Genomic DNA, 17348 nt, shown 5'->3' with positions numbered 1-17348 from the left:
TTGCCACAGTATCCCTCTAAAGGACATAACACAATTCAGTCAATGCCAAGCCAAATAACTGCTTGCTTAACAGCCAGAGGTGGACAAACACATTATTGATTCACTCAATTTGTGAAGCTCTTTCTCTTGAATAAATCATTCAGCATTTCTGAAATTGTAATAATTTGTTTGTCTGTACATGTATAGCAGTGATTTGAACAGCCATCATTCACTTTTGGCATTTTTATCCTTCCTGTGATGCTAAATTCCCCCCATGAAACATGGACCTTGTCACTGGTGGGGTGGCTTGCATGCCTCAGCACTACAGATAGCCGTACCATAGGTGCAACCACAATGGAGGGGTATCTTTTGAGAGGCCAGACAAATGTGTGGTTCCTGAAGAAGAGCAGCAGCCTTTTTAGTAGTTGCAGGGGCAACAGTCTGGATCATTGACTGATCTGGCCTTGTAACATCAGCTTTACTGTATGGTTAAATGATGATGGCATCCTCTTGGGTACAATATTCTGGAGGCAAAATAGTCCCCCATTTGGATCTCTGGACAGGGACTACTCAGAATGATGTCATTATCAGGAGAAAGAAAACTGGCACTCTATGAAACAGAGCATGGAATGTCAGATCCGTTAATTGGGCAGGTAGGTTCGAAAATATAAAAAACAGGGAAATGGATATGTTAAAGTTAGATATAGTGGGAATTAGTGAAGTTTGGTGGCAGGAGAAACAAGACTTCTGGTCAGGTGAATACAGGGTTATAAATACAAACCCAAAGAGGGATAATGCAGGAGTAGATTTGATAATGAATAAAAAATAGGAGCACAGATAAGCTACTATAAACAGCATAGTGAACTCATTATTGTATCCAAGATAGACATGAAGCCCACACCTACCACACTAGTACAAGTTCTTATGCCAACTATCTCCATAGATGATAAAGAGATTGAAGAAATGTATGATGCAATAAAAGAAATTATTCAGATAGTTAAGGGAGATGAAAATTTAATAGTCATGGGGGACTGGAATTCAATAGTAGGGAAAGGAAGAGAAGGAAAAGTAGTAGGTGAATATGGACTGGGGATAAGGAATGAAAGAGGCAGCCGCCTGGTAGAATTTTGCACAGGGCATAACTTAATCATAGCTGACACTTGGTTTAAGAATCAAGAAAGGAGGTCATATGAGTGGAAGAGGCCTGGAGGCACTGGAAAATTTCAGACAGATTATATAATGGTACGACAAAGATTTAGGAACCAGGTTTTAAATTGTAAGACCTTTCCAGGGGCAGATGGGGACTCTGGCCACAATTTATTGGTTATGAACTGTAGATTAAAACTGAATAAACTGCAATAAGGTAGGAATTTAAGGAGATGGGAACTGGATAAACTGAAAGAACCAGACGCTGTAGAGAATTTCAGAGAGAGCATTAGGGAGCAATTGACAAATACAGGGGAAAGAAATATGGTAGAAGAAGAAGGGATAGCTTTGAGAGATGAAATAGTGAAGGCAGCACAGGATCAAGTAGGTCACAAGACAAGGGCTAGTAGAAATCCTTGGGTAACAAATGAGATATTGCATTTAACTGATGAAAGTAGAAAATATAAAAACGTAGTAAATGGAGCAGGCAAAAAGGAATACAAATGTCTCAAAAATGAGATCGACAGGAAGTGCAAAATGGCTAAGCAGGGATGGCTAGAGGACAAATGTAAGGATGTTGAGGCACATATCAGTAGGGGTAAGATAGATACTGCTTACAGGAAAATTAAAGAGACGATTGGAGAAAAGAGAACCACCTGTATGAATATCAAGAGCTCAGATGGAAAACCAGTCCTAAGCAAAGAAGGGAAAGTGGAAAGGTGGAAGGAGTATATTGAGGGTCTATACAAGGGCGATGTACTTGAGAGTAATGCAATGGAAATGGAAGAGGGCACAGATGAAGATGAAATGGGAGATGTGATACTGTGTAAAGAATTTGACAGAGCACTGAAAGACCAAAGTCAAAAAAAGGCCCTGGGAATAGACAACATTCCATTAGAACTACTGATATCCTTGGGAGGGCCAGCCGTGACAAAAAAAACTATCATCTGGTGGGCAAGATGTACGAGACAGGAGAACTACCTTCAGACTTCAAGAAGAATATAGTAATTCCAATCCCAAAGAACACGGGTGTCGACAGGTGTGACAATTACCGAACTATCGTTTTAATACGTCTTGATTGCAAAATACTAACAAGAATTCTTTACAGACGAATGGAAAAACTGGTAGAAGCTGACCTCAGGGAAAATCAATTTGGATTCCGTAGAAATGTTACAACTAGCGAGGCAATACTGACCCTACAACATACCTCAGAAGATAGATCAAGGAAAGACAAACCTACGTTTCTAGCATTTGTGGACTTGGAGAAATCTTTTGACAATGTTGACTGGAATACTCTGTTTCAAATTCTGAAGGTGGCAGTGGTAAGAGACAGGGAGTGAAAGGCTATTCACAACCTGTACAGAAACCAGATGGCAGTTATAAGAGTCAAGGGGCATGAAAGGAAAGCAGTGGTTGAGAAGGGCGTAAGACAGGGTTGTAGCCTACCCCCGATATTATTCAATCAGTATATTGAGCAAGCAGTAAAGGAAACAAAAGAAAAATTTTGAGTAGGAATTAAAATCCATGGAGAAGAAATAAAAACTTTGAGGTTTGCCGATGACATTATAATTCTGTCAGAGACAGCAAAGGACCTGGAAGAGCAGTTGAATGGAATGGACTGTGTCTTGAAAGGAGAATATAAGATGAACATCAGAAAAAGCAGAACAAGGATAATGTAATGTAGTTGGATTAAATCAGGTGATGCTGAGGGAATTACATTAGGAAATGAGACACTTAAAGAAGTAGATGATTTTTGCTATTTGGGGGGCAAAATAGCTGATTATGGTCAAAGTAGAGAGGATATAAAATATAGTCTGGCTAAGGCAAGGAAAACGTTTCTGTAGAAGAGAAATTTGTTAACATCAAGTATAGATTTAAGTGCCAGAAAGTCTTTTCTCAAAGTATTTGTATGGAGTGTAGCCATGCATGGAAGTCAAACATGGACGATAAATAGTGTAGACAAGAAGAGAGTAGAAGTTTTCGAAATGTGGTGCTACAGAAGAATGCTGAAGATTAGATGGATAGATCAGGTTAATAATGAGTAGGTACTGGACAGAATTGGGGAGAAGAGGAATTTGTGGCACAATCTGAGTAAAAGAAGGAATCGGTTGGTAGGACACATTCCGAGGCATTAAGGGACCACCAGTTTAGTATTGGAGGGAAGCATGGAGGGTAAAAATTGTAGAGGGAGACCAAGAGATGAATACACTAAGCAGATCCAGAAGGATGTAGACTGCAGTAGTTACTTGGAGATGAAGAAACTCGCACAGGATAGAGAAGCATGGAGAGCTGCAGCAAACCAGTCTCTGGATTGAAGACCACAACAACAACAACAACAACAACAATGCTAAATTCTCCGAGCCCCCTGGCGGATGTTTCCAGAATAAAATTTTGAGTTCGAGTGGAAACATCCCCCAGGCTGTGGCTAAGCCATGTCTCCGCAATAGCCTTTCTTCAAGGAACGATTATTCTGCAAGGTTCGCAAGAGAGCTTCTGTGAAGTTTGGAAGGTTTTATAACATGATACATCTCTTTTGGTGGACCATTATTTCTTATCTAGTCTAATACCCACCTCTGCCTGGACAATGATTTGGTATTATAATCAAATAAAGTCCAGAATGAAATTTTTGCCCTGCAGCAGTGTGTGCACTGATATGAAACTTCCTGGCAGATTAAAACTGTGTGCCAGACTGAGACTCGAACTCCGGAGCTTTTCTCTTCGTGGCAACTACTCTACCAACTGATCTACCCAAGCATGACTCATGACCTGTCCTCATAGCTTTACTTCTGCCAGTTTCTTGTCTCCTACCTTCCAAATTTCACAGCTCTCCTGCAAACCTTGCAGAACTAACACACCTAGAAGAAAGTATATTGTAGAGGCATGGCTTAGCCACAGTCTGGGGGATGTTTCCAGCCCCAGGCCATGGCTAAGCCATGTCTCCACAATAGCATTTCTTCCAGGAACGATTATTCTGCAGGGTTCACAAGGGAGCTTCTGTGAAGTTTGGAAGGTAGGAGGTGAGGTGTGGTGTCACCGCCAGACACCACACTAGCTAGGTGGTAGCCTTTTAAATCGGCCGCGGTCCGTTAGTATATGTCGGACCTGCGTGTCGCCACTGTCAGTGATTGCAGACCGAGCGCCGCCACACGGCAGGTCTAGAGACAGATCCTAGCACTCGCCCCAGTTGTACAGCCGACTTTGCTAGCGATGCTACACTGACAAATACGCTCTCATTTGCCGAGACGATAGTTAGCATAGCCTTCAGCTACGTCATTTGCTACAACCTAGCAAGGCGCCATTACCAGTGTATATTGAGACTGCTCTTATGTATCAACAAGAGCGATGTTCACCAATTATGGAATAAAGTTAAGTATTACTTCAACTACATACTTTATTTGCTTTCCAGACCTCACGCCAGTCTGCGTGATCTTATAGCGTGCATTTCGGCATCCTCGCATAGTGACTTGGCTGTCTTGCCAAGTCACAACATGAGGTAATGGTGTAAGTAAAGCTTGAGGATGGGTCATGAGTTGTGCTTGGGTAGCTCAGTTGGCAGAGCACTTGCCTGCAAAAGGCAAAGGTCCAGAGTTCGAGTCTCAGTCCAGCATACAGTTTTAATCTGCCAGGAAGTTTCATATCTAACAAAAATTTTAAATAACTCTGGAAATTTTACTTTCACTACTACCTTATTAAGTAAGAATTTAATATTTCTAGCATGCCATACAAAACACAAATCAATTAAATGAAGTGAGCAACAAGCAGAGTTTTCAGACTGAATCATTTTCTGTTGAAATTCAACTGGACACAACGAAAAATTGTATAAAAAATCACATTACCATTTCCTTGGTGTCTTTTGGAGAACACTGAAGTTTATCCCATAACAAATGAGTTCTGCAATCAACCATTCCTTTTGCTACCATGCTCTTTATGCGATTACATGAAGTGGATGCTTGTTCCAAAATAAGCTGCTGCATCAACTGTTCGTGTGACGAATAGTAGCCCAAGTAGTTCACAGATTCTTGTCTGAAAGCAACAAAATTACATAAAAAATGGTTTCTTCTTAAGTTAGTTACCAATGAAAGTATAAGGCAAAAATCATTACAGATTTCCTGAAAAAATTTGTTTTGTTCTACAGGTCACTTGACAAGAAAAAAAGAGAGACAAAATGCCCATACCCTAGCTACAGTCACATTTAGTATTTAGTAGCAAACACTGCCACTATGATCATGTGAGTTATTAAAATCTCTTCCCTTCTTAAAGAGGTAGTTTATGTGATTTTTAAATATATGATGCAGATAACTATGATGAATTCATAGTGTCTTCACTACAATGAGGTGACAAAAGTCATGAGATACCTCCCAATATCACGTAATTTTGACCAGTGTAGTGCAGCAACTCATCACGGCATGGACTCAAAAAGTTGTTGGAAGTCCCCTGCAGAAATACTGAGCCATGCTACCTCTACATCCACCCATAATTGCAAAAGTGTTGCCAGTGCAGGAGTTTGTGCAGAAACTGACCTCTCAATTATGCTCCATATATGTTCAATGGGATTCATACTGAGTAATCAGCGTGGACAGATCATTTTCTCGAATTCTCTAGATTGTTCTTCAAACCAAACATGAACAGTTGTGTCCTGGTGTCATGACATCATTGCTTGGGAGCATGAAGTCCATGAATGGCTGCAAATGGTCTCCAAGTAGCTGAACATAAGCATTTGCAGTCAATCATTGGTGCAGTTCGACCAGAGGGCCCTGTCCATTCTATGTAAACACAACCCACACCATTATGGAGCCACCACCAGCTTGCAGAGTGTCTTGTTGACGACTTAGGTCCATGGCTTTGTGGGATCTGCACCACACTCAAATCCTACCATCAACTCTTACCAACTGAAATTAGGACTCATCTGACCAGGTCACATGTTTAGAGTTGTCAAGGGCCCAATCAATATGATTACGAACCCTGGAGAGGCAATGCAGGTGATGTCATGCAGTTAGCGAAGGCTCTCACTTTGGCTGTCTGATAGCAGTGTCCTAGCGGGCATATTCATCATACATTCCACATTGATTTCTGTGGTTATTTCAGGCAGTGTTACTTGTCTGCTACCACTGACAACTCTATACAAACACTGCTCCTCCCAGTCATTAAATGAAGGTCGTCAGTCACTGCATTGTCCATGGGGAGAGGTAATGCCTGAAATTTTGTATTCTCAGCATACTCTTAACACTGTGGTTCTTGGAATATTGAAATTCCTAATGATTTCCTAATTGGAATGTCTCATGCGTCTAGCTCCAACTACTATTCTGCATTTGAAGTCTGTTAATTACCATCATGTGGTCATAATCATAATGGAAATTTTCCACATGAAGCAACTAAGTACAAATGACAGCTCTGCCAATGCACTGCCCTTTTATATTTGTGTACCCAATACTACCACCATCTGTACAAGGGTATACCGCTATAGTGTGATTTTTATCACCTCATTGTATATTATTTATATTGTAACACATGAAGATCTAAATGAACAATTTAAAGATGACGATACCCACAGCCAATACATGGTAAACCTTGTAGCAATATACCACAGCTCCACAATTTATATGTTTTGTGTCACATCAAGACCTCTTTAAGGATCATAGTATGTTTATACATACACAGTAGAACACAGTCTCCTTAAAGTTATTTGTGAAAAAATTGGTAGACCACAACAAAACAATGTGAGAAACATGCAGATATACTGAGATGATTGTATTTCAGATACTATGCTGGTAGATATGACAATCATTGCTTACAAGGTATTTTCGAGTGATTGATCCACTGTGATAATTATGCATCGGAATGGGCCAGTTGTTACAAGACAATGCTGATTTTTGCATCTCATGGTTTTTTTCTTGTTTGTAGATGACTATGTTAGTGCAAGATGAATGAAATGTTATGTTAGTAGTTCTGAACAAACGAATAGACTGAATGAGAAACTAAGTGAAGCATTGTTGCAGCAGTCTACACTAAAGGTATTTCACAATTCCATAAGGTGTTGCAAGAAGATGTAGGGTCTAATCTAGGGTACTTACAAAGTGCTTGTTGATCTAGATTTGTAAACTGCCACTGTTTCTAATTACATGTCTGGGATAGGATACTAATTATGAAATGTTTTCCCCATATCATTACTCAAAACATTACTCTAAAGTAAAATGCTAACACTTTTATCTTGATATGGAAAGCTTATCTATGAAGTACTTTATTTCTCAAAAAATATTTAAATTTGTATTTACTTATGAATCACTATTCTATATAGCACATATTTATGGGACATGCCACATATTACCTCACACATATTTAGCAACAATAAGTTATCTGTAAAGTGGTGCTTGGAAGAGCTAACGTCAGCCTAGCATTTATTTAGAATGCGCAAGAGAGCTATTCACGTGCTAGTTCACATAACACTGAATTTTCTTCAAGTGCAGCCTGAAAAACTAAGTAAGCTCATACAGCATCTAATTTAGAACACAGAAACATGGCTAAAAGGGCACATGCTAAGCTGAGTCACATTAAGTACTTTCACAGAGGGTTACACTTATTCAAGTTTTTATGCACATAAGACGAAAAGAGGAGACTCTCTTCTAACTCACTGCATGATCAAATAAATTAAATGTGGTATTAATGTTGTAGGAAAGTTGTTGTAGGATGTAAATATTTTAGCATTAAAGGAGACCACTCACTGAAAGGCAGTAGCATTGAGTTGTCAAAAGGCATGCGCAAAAGGAAGAAAACTTGCTAGCTTTCAGAGTTATCCTTTGACGATCTAGAGTAAAATACACAAACACACGTGCATATACATGCCTATGTTCCTACATGGTGCCAGAGAGACTGACAGTGATATTTGTTGTTTACTTACAGATTAACATTTGAGTGTGTTCTCTGCTTACAATCATCTTTCAATTAGTCTGAATAATGTAATTGTAAACACCACTTCTAATTTCAATTAAAAAGCCAATTATGTCCATGAAATACCTTATCTGCGTTTGTGTTGGGACACTGATGTCCTTTGTATGTTCTGAACTTGTTGATGATTCAAGCCCGCTGTGAACAGTTTCACTGTCAGAAGCATTCTTATCACTGCATTGGTCGTCAGGCAAAGGCTGCTGTGGTTGTTCATGTGTAGCAGTTGAAACTGTGCAGAACTTTCCAAGTTTCCTTTCAATTTCTAGCTTCGGGTACAGTTCCCTGTTTAAAAGTATGTACAATTACTGAATTCAACATCACACATCCCATCACTTATCTTATTGAATAAAACGAAAAAATAACCAAAATCAGATTTCTTAAAAAAATTTAATTTGGTAGTATTTTTATGAAATACACTGAGTGTGGAAACTGAGAGGATGTGAATATGCAGGGATTGAATCTGGATCAATGTGTTTACATTGGCATTGTGGGAATGGGTCTGGAGTTAACTGCATGTATTTGATTAATATACAATGAAGTGGTGTATGTAAACTGAAACTGATTTACAATGGATAACCATAATATTTTGAGGTCTCCCAATAGTCTGCACAACAGTTTCAGTTTATAATTAATTTATATGTGAGAAAGATATTTTTATCAGAATATCATAATAAGTACAAAACTAGTACTGTAGGCATGCAGCACACGGGAAGTTCAACAAAATGCTGCGAAAGGGAAACACAATCATTAAACACAGCATACAGAAAAGGTTAACACAATACAATTGGCAGACAACAAAGCCACAATAGTTATATTGGTTTGGGGCTTGTGTTTGGTTGACAAGAACACACAACATTTGACACTGGAAGGAATATACGGGAATCATAAAATAAATTATCCTTTTAAAAGACATTTTAAATGAGGAAAGTGATGAAGTTAATATGTACAGCAGAATATGACATGGACATTGAGGTAGACAAATATAACCTGGGAGTTGAAACATCTATGGCTGCACTTTACTTCACACATCACAGACATAATACAATGTCAAGTCCAAAAATAGAGTGAAAGGAAATGGGTGCTTAGAGTTTGATATCTCACGGTCATTTAGATAACTAAAGACAAAACAATAGGTTGAGGAAGGATGACAGTATGAAGTGACCTTGTGTTGTTTAAGAACCAGTTCTGATATTTGCCTGAAACAATTGCAGCAAATCACAGAAAAGTGAAATAGGTATGGCTGAAGATCCAAAGCTCACACTATGCCGTATCAGGTGTGGCATCTTTTCTGCCAATACAAGCTAAAGTTCATACAAATGGAAGGCTTATTGACCAAGTTATGAGCCTGTTTCTTTAAATACACATGTTAGTAAATAAGCTGAGAAACAGAAACATTTAGTTCATAAGAGTGAACTGTAAAGAGTGGCACAGTTTTTATTCACATTGCGCTGGGAGTTCCTGAGGTATGAGTTTAGTATAATTTACACTCTGTATATTGCAGATGAGTCTTCTCCTGCTTCTTATTAACAATTGAAGCTTGGACAGAAACACATTTGGCCACACATTATATTCTGCATAAACAATTATAAAAAAATACAAAATAATGACATTTGGACAACTAATCATCAATTAATATTTATTACATGCACAGAACTCACCTGCGACTTGTTAAAATAATGTAATATTTCAGCCGTAATGTTGACTCTTCAATGGACTTCTCAGCTTGATCATATAAAAATGAATTATGAGATACAATCAAGGTGATATCAAAATCATCTGTACGTTTCACATCATGAGCATCTTTATATGTGATATGAGGTGTATTTTCAAGTTGAACAAGAACATATTCATTATCCTGTAAAAATAATTGGACAAACTGATAACATGGTACTTGATGGTGACTTAAAATGAAATAAATTACATCTTTCCCACATGTGATTATACTTACATATGGAGTATCAATTTCATAAGTCACTGGAACCATTCGAAAAACTTCCATCCGATACTGCTTCTCATGACTCAAAAGGTAGTTGAAAAGTTGACGGGCTGGTGTTGTCAGGTCTTCCACATCCAGTACATCTGAAACCAACAGTACTCTTAAGATAAAAAATTTCCTGCAGCATTTCTTATCAAATTAGAAGAAAACAGTACAAGCCCAAGTCTCAATATTACAACTGCAGAGGAATTAGACATACTTATAATGGGAGGAAACATGATAACAAAAATGGAGAGGAGGATGAGGTCAGAGCTGACCTTCCTAACAACAGCATGGTCATCATAAATGGACTATTTATTCATCTATACAGTATGGGGAATGCAATTTCCCATACCTCACTCATAGGAACTATCCAAGAATTTGCCTGAAGTTGTCTAGGAAAACCATTTGCCTCAAATTGTCTAGAAAAACCACAAATAATTTTATCATGAATGGTTGGACAGGGATTTAAAACTTACTTCTGTCAACACAAGTCAATTTTGTTAACAACAGTGCCAATGTGTGTGCTCTGCTATGATAAAAATTTCAAAAGCTAAGCAGCAATCATCATTCATTTTTTAAGTGCCTCACTGCCATTCAACATTTCCTCTGTGTAGCAGATGATGTTTTTTCTTCACATCATTATTTTATCTTCCATACATGATTTTCTATTACAAAATAATATACATTTGTATTGTTGTTAGTAATATTATTATTATGATAAATATTTCAGTTTGGTGGTCTGACACTCATGTGCTAACATATATGTATGAGATTTTAAAAGCCCATTATTCTGATTTCCGTAGCTGCTAGGATTTTAAAGTTAACATGCAACTGATGCACTGTTCACCATACATCTGACTAGTACAAAAACCCTTTCAGAACTGCCTTAATATTTCATTTTCTTAATGTAGTTAATTTTGAAGAAATATTAATACTACTTCTCAGCTTCTGTTCTTTCAGTAAGTCTTCATTTCTTCTTCTCATGATTATTTACAGTTTAGTTTGAGACTATTTCAATCAAATAGAAATTTGCAAAATCCAACTTGCACAATAAATCTGAAAAGAAATCCTTGCTGTTCTAGTTTAAATAATCTGCCATAGCAGACAACTCAAAAATATATCAACTGACCAAGTGGAAAAATAGTGGCATCCAGGCAGTTGTATAAAATATTCTTGCAGTATAAAATAAAAATAAAGATTAGAGCATATGGTGATAAACTTCATCATCTTTGAGAGAAACAACAAGGATACTACAGCAAAAAACTTCAGTCCGACATTCTGATAGTTGCTGAATTTCAAATGAATTTTGTGTGTCATTAGCCTGTTTTGAAGCACTGAGCAGTTCTACACATCTTAAGTCAGCATAATGCATTGGAACTGACTTCATTCAGGCACAGAATGTACTTATTTAAAAGCTACTTATTTTTCCTGTTTTCAGTTTCAAACAGTCACATTCCTCAGGCTGCTGCATTCTCTTTGACATATACTCAGAAATTAATGTTCCAACAGATCACTCAATAAATCCTCTGTCAGACCTGTTACCTTGTCCTCAATGAAAGACTCTGCTTTCTAACCACATAAACTTTCTTTACAAATATTTTCAGTCATTACGCATTATTACAGGCAGAAAACTATTCAAATTATGACAACCAAGATGATCATTGTCTCTGGTCAGTGACCAGACACTGTGGTCATGTGTGTGTGAGTTGTGCTTGTGTGAACGTGTGTGTGTTGTCTATTTTTAGAAGTAGGTTTTTTGGCCAAAAGCTCACATGTTTAGCAAACTTTCTGTTGTGCTCGTCTGCAGCTCAACATCTCCTCTATATGGTGAGTAGTAATCTATTCTTTTCACAATACTGTCATTATTTCATCCTGGATTTTCAACTGTTTGATTAAGGTAGAAATTTGCATTATAGACAAGCAGTTACAATCAAATGCAAACAATTCACTCTTCTGTGGACACAGAAGATGAATTTATTGTAGATGAGTACATTAAAATTTAATGAACTATACAAATTAGATCTGTATAATGCATTGTTTCTGGACTATTTTGAGTTACTTAATTCTACTTAAATTGAGAATCAATTCTGGGACACACTGACAAATAAACTTTCATAGTATCAGGAGTGTTCAAACAGTATCCGACCTTCTTGTTTCCAGTGTAAGCAAAAGAAGTGCGGAAGACTTACTTTGGTGGAGATGTGGTGGGGGACAGTCATGGGTAGTTGTGAATTTTTTCTCATCAGCAGACAGTGTAAGTTGCTAACGGCCAGCCCATGAACATGGACCTGTTGTGAGCTCTCATCAGATTCCAGTAAGTTGTTTAGTGACAGAAAAAACAGAGCAGTGAAATAATATCAAATCTTGTCAAAAACTTGAAGTTACCCAAATGCAAACCATTTGCAAGATTCAACAAGCTTCTGGGGATGATGCCATGAGCAACTCATAGATAAAGGGGTCCTGCAACTGATTCAAAGATGGCCCCACATCAGTTGACAGTGGACAATATTTCATCAGCCCCACAACAAGAGGAAATGACAATGTCATTGAGCAAGTGCAGACACTGGGCATGGAAAAATGTCATATCACAGTACAAGAACTTGCAAATGAGGTAGGTGTAAGAATTGGATTGGTACATTCAGTTTTGATTGAGGATTTGAACAAGAGTAGAGTGTCCACAAAATTCATACTGCATTTGATGATGATAGGGAAGCAGCAACACCATCTGCAAATCAGAGACGTGGGATTGTGTGTGTGACCCAAAAACCAAGATGCAATCATTACAATAGAAACAGCTGACATCTTCAGGACCAACAAAATCATGGCAGATCTGTAGCAATACCTGCTCCTTTTTTTTTTTTTTTTTTAACACTGATGGGGTGGTACATCATGAGCACACACCAATAGCCAACCCATCAGAAAGGAACACTACCACAAGTCCCTTTGTCATCTTTATGATGCTGTGTGCTGCCAACGACTGGATATGTCGGCAGTAAAAACTGGGCAGCCCCATCACAATAACACATCTGCCCCTCCTGCAAATCTGATTCAGACTTTATTCACCAAACACAATATTCCTGTGGTTAGTCAGGCTTCCTACTTACCAACATGGCCCCATGTGACTTTCAGCTATCTCCCAAGCTGAAAATGCCCCTGAAAGGAACATGATGCATCAAGACAAAACATCATGTGGAATATGATGACCTAGCTAATCACTACTCGAAAAGACTTAATCCTGAAGTATTTTGAATAATGTTAGGAGTGTTGGGTGAAGTGTGTGCATTAGCAAGAAGATTACTTTGAATGGGATTAGGTTTCTGTACCTCAAACCAATAAATCTATTCCTACCAACTAAAGGCTTCATCCTTTTTAAATAAACTTTGTTGGCAAAAAGACACTGAAAAAAACTACAAGAAAATAATTTATAACCATTTAGGGCAATCATGTCGAATTCCAAGTACATTCCAAAGGCTGGTGAGCATCCAGAAGTTTTTTACACAGTCACTGGTTAGATACTAGAATGTCTTTTAGCTTCTCTTCCTGTAGACATGCAAACAAAGTACCAATTGTCTTATGCATTGAATGCATAATGTTGCAGTGTTAGAAGTGTCTTATGCACCTATGTTTAAATTTCCTTCTATGGAGGAGAACAAGAGCTTGAAAGATTGAGCAGTCATCATTACTTCTTTAGCACATGTGTACCGTATAACATTTTGTTTTAAAGCTGAGTGACTATCAGTGCTCTTAGTCATTTTATACATAACTATGTATGCAGTAAGATGAAATTCAAATTCATAAAACAAAACATAAGAAATAAATCTGTTTTTAGTATAATTCTGAACAAGTCTCTCAATTTTAAGAATAATTATTAAATAAATACCAGGAATGGCAGGCAACACAAAGCTGATGAGTGCTAAACACACCACTTTTGTGTCTATTCCTAGGGCAAAAGTTAAATTTTCATTTTTCAGACAGTTCCATATTTTACTCATATTGCTGCATAAGAAACAGAAAAATGAACGTTCCTTCTTAAATTTTTACCAAAAAAAGAGAAAGGGAGGAAGGGGAAGAGAAGAGAGAGAAATATGATACTTCTGTCAGCTGACACAGGGTTTTCATACAATATTTAGTAGTTCACAGAATGAACTACTGGAGATGAAACAAGTTCCTTGTTTTCTTAATTCTCTGCAGTAATATTATTTTATTTTTTTTGTTATTTTCTGATAATTAATTAGTAAACTTCTGAAATACAATGCCTCAAAAAGAAAACTTACCTGCATATACAAGGTTTCTTGCAAAATTGGGAGCTTTGGAGTAGTACTTCATAAAATCTTCCAGAAAATGGGTTAAATGATAACCCTGACGAAGAAGCGCTTGGCGACCTGATACGTAGCCAGCAATGCTTCTCAAATGGTAATCATATGTGAATGAATGCAAATGCATCAGGATCTTGATTTTATCACATTCATCCAGGAAGCTAAGTGTAAACTGCAATTTCAAATTAACACATGAAAAATGTTTCTAAGTCTACATCTCTTACAGCATTTGAGAAATTTCCATAAAAACAAATATGAAATCTTGCATGGGAGAAATAAATGAGTAATATTTCAAGGTTTACAATATTCACTGCAGCCTAAAATGATCTTTTCTATTTTGAATAGCCTGTTCTGTTTTTGCAGATGATTGCTGAATTACAGTACATCTTTCAGATGGCTATTAAATTATGTAGTGTTAAGCGGCATCCTGTTTTTATGTCCTTTCTTTGTTGATCGTAGTTCTGAGATGGAATCTTTCACTACCACTACCGGCACTATTTTCTGTTATATAGGTAGGATTTTTGGCTCGATGGCATTGATGTTCTTATTACCTGTACTAAAATGATGATGTGATGAATGTGATTCAAGTGGTTTAAAGTTATAAAAAGCTATACTGAAACACACACACACACACACACTATGTTGTTGTTGTTGTTGTGGTCCTGAGACTGGTTTGATGCAGCTCTCCATGCTACTCTATGATCTCTTGGTCTCCCTCTATGATTTTTACCCTCCACGCTGCCCTCCCATACTAAATTGGTGATCCCTCGATGTCTCAGAACATGTCCTACCAACCGATCCCTTCTTCTAGTCAAGTTGTGCCACAAGCTCCTCTTCTCCCCAATTCTGTTCAATACCTCCTCATTAGTTATGTGAATAACCCATCTAATCTTCAGCATTCTTCTGTAGCACCACATTTCGAAAGCTTCTATTCTCTTCTTGTCTAAGCTATTCATCGTCCACGTTTCACTTCCATACATGGCTACACTCCATACAAATATTTTCAGAAACGACTTCCTGACACTTAAATCTATACTCGATGTTAACAAATTTCTCTTCTTCAGAAATGCTTTCCTTGCCATTGCCAGTCTACATTTTATATCCTCTCTACTTCGACCATCATCAGTTATTTTGCTCCCCAAATAGCAATCTCCTTTACTACTTTAAGTGTGTCATTTCCTAATCTAATTCCCTCAGCATCACCCGACTTAATTCGACTACATTCCATTATCCTAGTTTTGCTTTTGTTGATGTTCATCTTATACCCTCCTTTCAAGACACTGTCCATTCCGTTCAACTGCTTTTCCAAGTCCTTTGCTCTGTCTGACAGAATTACAATGTCATCGGCGAACCTCAAAGTTTTTATTTCTTCTCCATGGATTTTAATACCTACTCCGAAGTTTTCTTTTGTTTCCTTTATTGCTTGCTCAATATACAGATTGACTAACATTGGGGAGAGGCTACAACCCTGTCTCACTCCCTTCCCAACCACTGCTTCCCTTTCATACCCCTCGACTCTTATAACTGACATCTGCTTTCTGCACAAATTGTAAATAGCCTTTCGCTCTCTGTATTTTATCCCTGCCACCTTCAGAATTTGAAAGAGAGTATTCCAATCAACATTATCAAAAGCTTTCTCTAAGTCTACAACTGCTAGAAATGTAAGTTTGCCTTTCCTTAATTCATTTCCTGGACCTGATGGGATACCAGTTCGATTTTACACAGAGTACGTGAAGGAACTTGCCTCCCTTCTTGCAGCGGTGTACCATTGGTCTCTAGAAGAGCGTAGTATTCCAAAAGATTGAAAAAGGGCACAGATCATTACCGTTTTCAAGAAGGGACATCGAACAGATGTGCAGAACTATAGACCTATATCTCTAACGTCGATCAGTTGTAGAATTTTGGAATACATATTATGTTCGAGTATAATGACTTTTATGGAGACTAGAAATCTACTCTGTAGGAATCAGCATGGGTTTCGAAAAAGACGATCATGTGAAACCCAGCTCATGCTATTCGTCCACGAGACTCAGAGGGCCATAGACACGGGTTCCCAGGTAGATGCCGTGTTTCTTGACTTCCGCAAGGCGTTTGATACATTTCCCCACAGTCCTTTAATGAACCAAGTAAGAGCATACAGACTATCAGACCAATTGTGTGATTGGATTGAAGAGTTCCTAGATAACAGAACGCAGCATGTCATTCTCAATGGAGAGAAGTCTTATGAAGTAAGAGTGATTTCAGGTGTGCCACAGGAGAGTGTCGTAGGACCGTTGCTATTCACAATATATATAAATGACCTTGTAGGTAACATCGGAAGTTCACTGACGCTTTTTGTGGATGATGCTGTGGTGTATCGAGAGGTTGTAACACTGGAAAATTGTACTGAAATGCAGGAGGATCTGCAATGAATTGACACATGGTGCAGGGAATGGCAATTGAATCTCAATGTAGACAAGTGTAATGAGCTGCAAATACATAGAAAGAAAGATCCTTCATCATTTAGCTACAATATAGCAGGTGAGAAACTGGAAGCAGTTAATTCCATAAATTATCTGGGAGTAGGCATTAGGAGTTATTTAAAATGGAATGACCATATAAAATTAATCATCAGTAAAGCAGATGGCAGACAGATTCATTGGAAGAATCCAAAGGAAATGCAGTAGGAAGTAGGTTACAGTACACTTGTTCATTGTTGAAGTTTCAAGAACATACCTTCACCGAGGAGTCAAGTAGTATATTGCTCCCTCCTACATATATCTCACGAAGAGACCATGAGGATAAAATCATAGAGGTTAGAGCCCACACAGAGGCATACCGACAATTTGCAACATCGATCGCAGCGGAAGAACTATGGCATCATGGTTAAGTGGTCATGGTGTTGGACTGTCATGCGGACGACCTGGGTTCAATTCTCCCTCGTACTGTTTATTTATTTATTTTTTACAAAAGTTTGAACTGTCCATCTGGTCATTGAAATGTTTGTC

At 37.9% G+C, this 17348-nt stretch overlaps 1 protein-coding gene across 1 annotated transcript in view; it reads right to left on the bottom strand.

Annotated features, from left to right (window-relative positions):
* The window catches only part of LOC126184063 (KICSTOR complex protein SZT2-like), a 513866-nt gene that overhangs the window by 18442 nt on the left and 478076 nt on the right, over nucleotides 1-17348 (bottom strand). The window contains exons 35-40 of the mRNA XM_049926423.1: nucleotides 14320-14533; nucleotides 14196-14213; nucleotides 10016-10128; nucleotides 9726-9922; nucleotides 8137-8349; nucleotides 4962-5148 (exon numbers count right to left, since the gene is read on the bottom strand). Coding sequence (XP_049782380.1) covers nucleotides 4962-5148; nucleotides 8137-8349; nucleotides 9726-9922; nucleotides 10016-10128; nucleotides 14196-14213; nucleotides 14320-14533 — 942 coding nt within the window. The remainder of the gene's footprint in view (nucleotides 1-4961; nucleotides 5149-8136; nucleotides 8350-9725; nucleotides 9923-10015; nucleotides 10129-14195; nucleotides 14214-14319; nucleotides 14534-17348) is intronic.

The sequence above is a fragment of the Schistocerca cancellata genome, chromosome 4 (assembly GCF_023864275.1).
Source record: "Schistocerca cancellata isolate TAMUIC-IGC-003103 chromosome 4, iqSchCanc2.1, whole genome shotgun sequence".
NCBI lineage: Eukaryota > Metazoa > Arthropoda > Insecta > Orthoptera > Acrididae > Schistocerca > Schistocerca cancellata.
The sequence above is the reverse complement of the archived record's forward strand: the minus strand, read 5'-3'. Positions and strand labels throughout refer to the sequence as shown.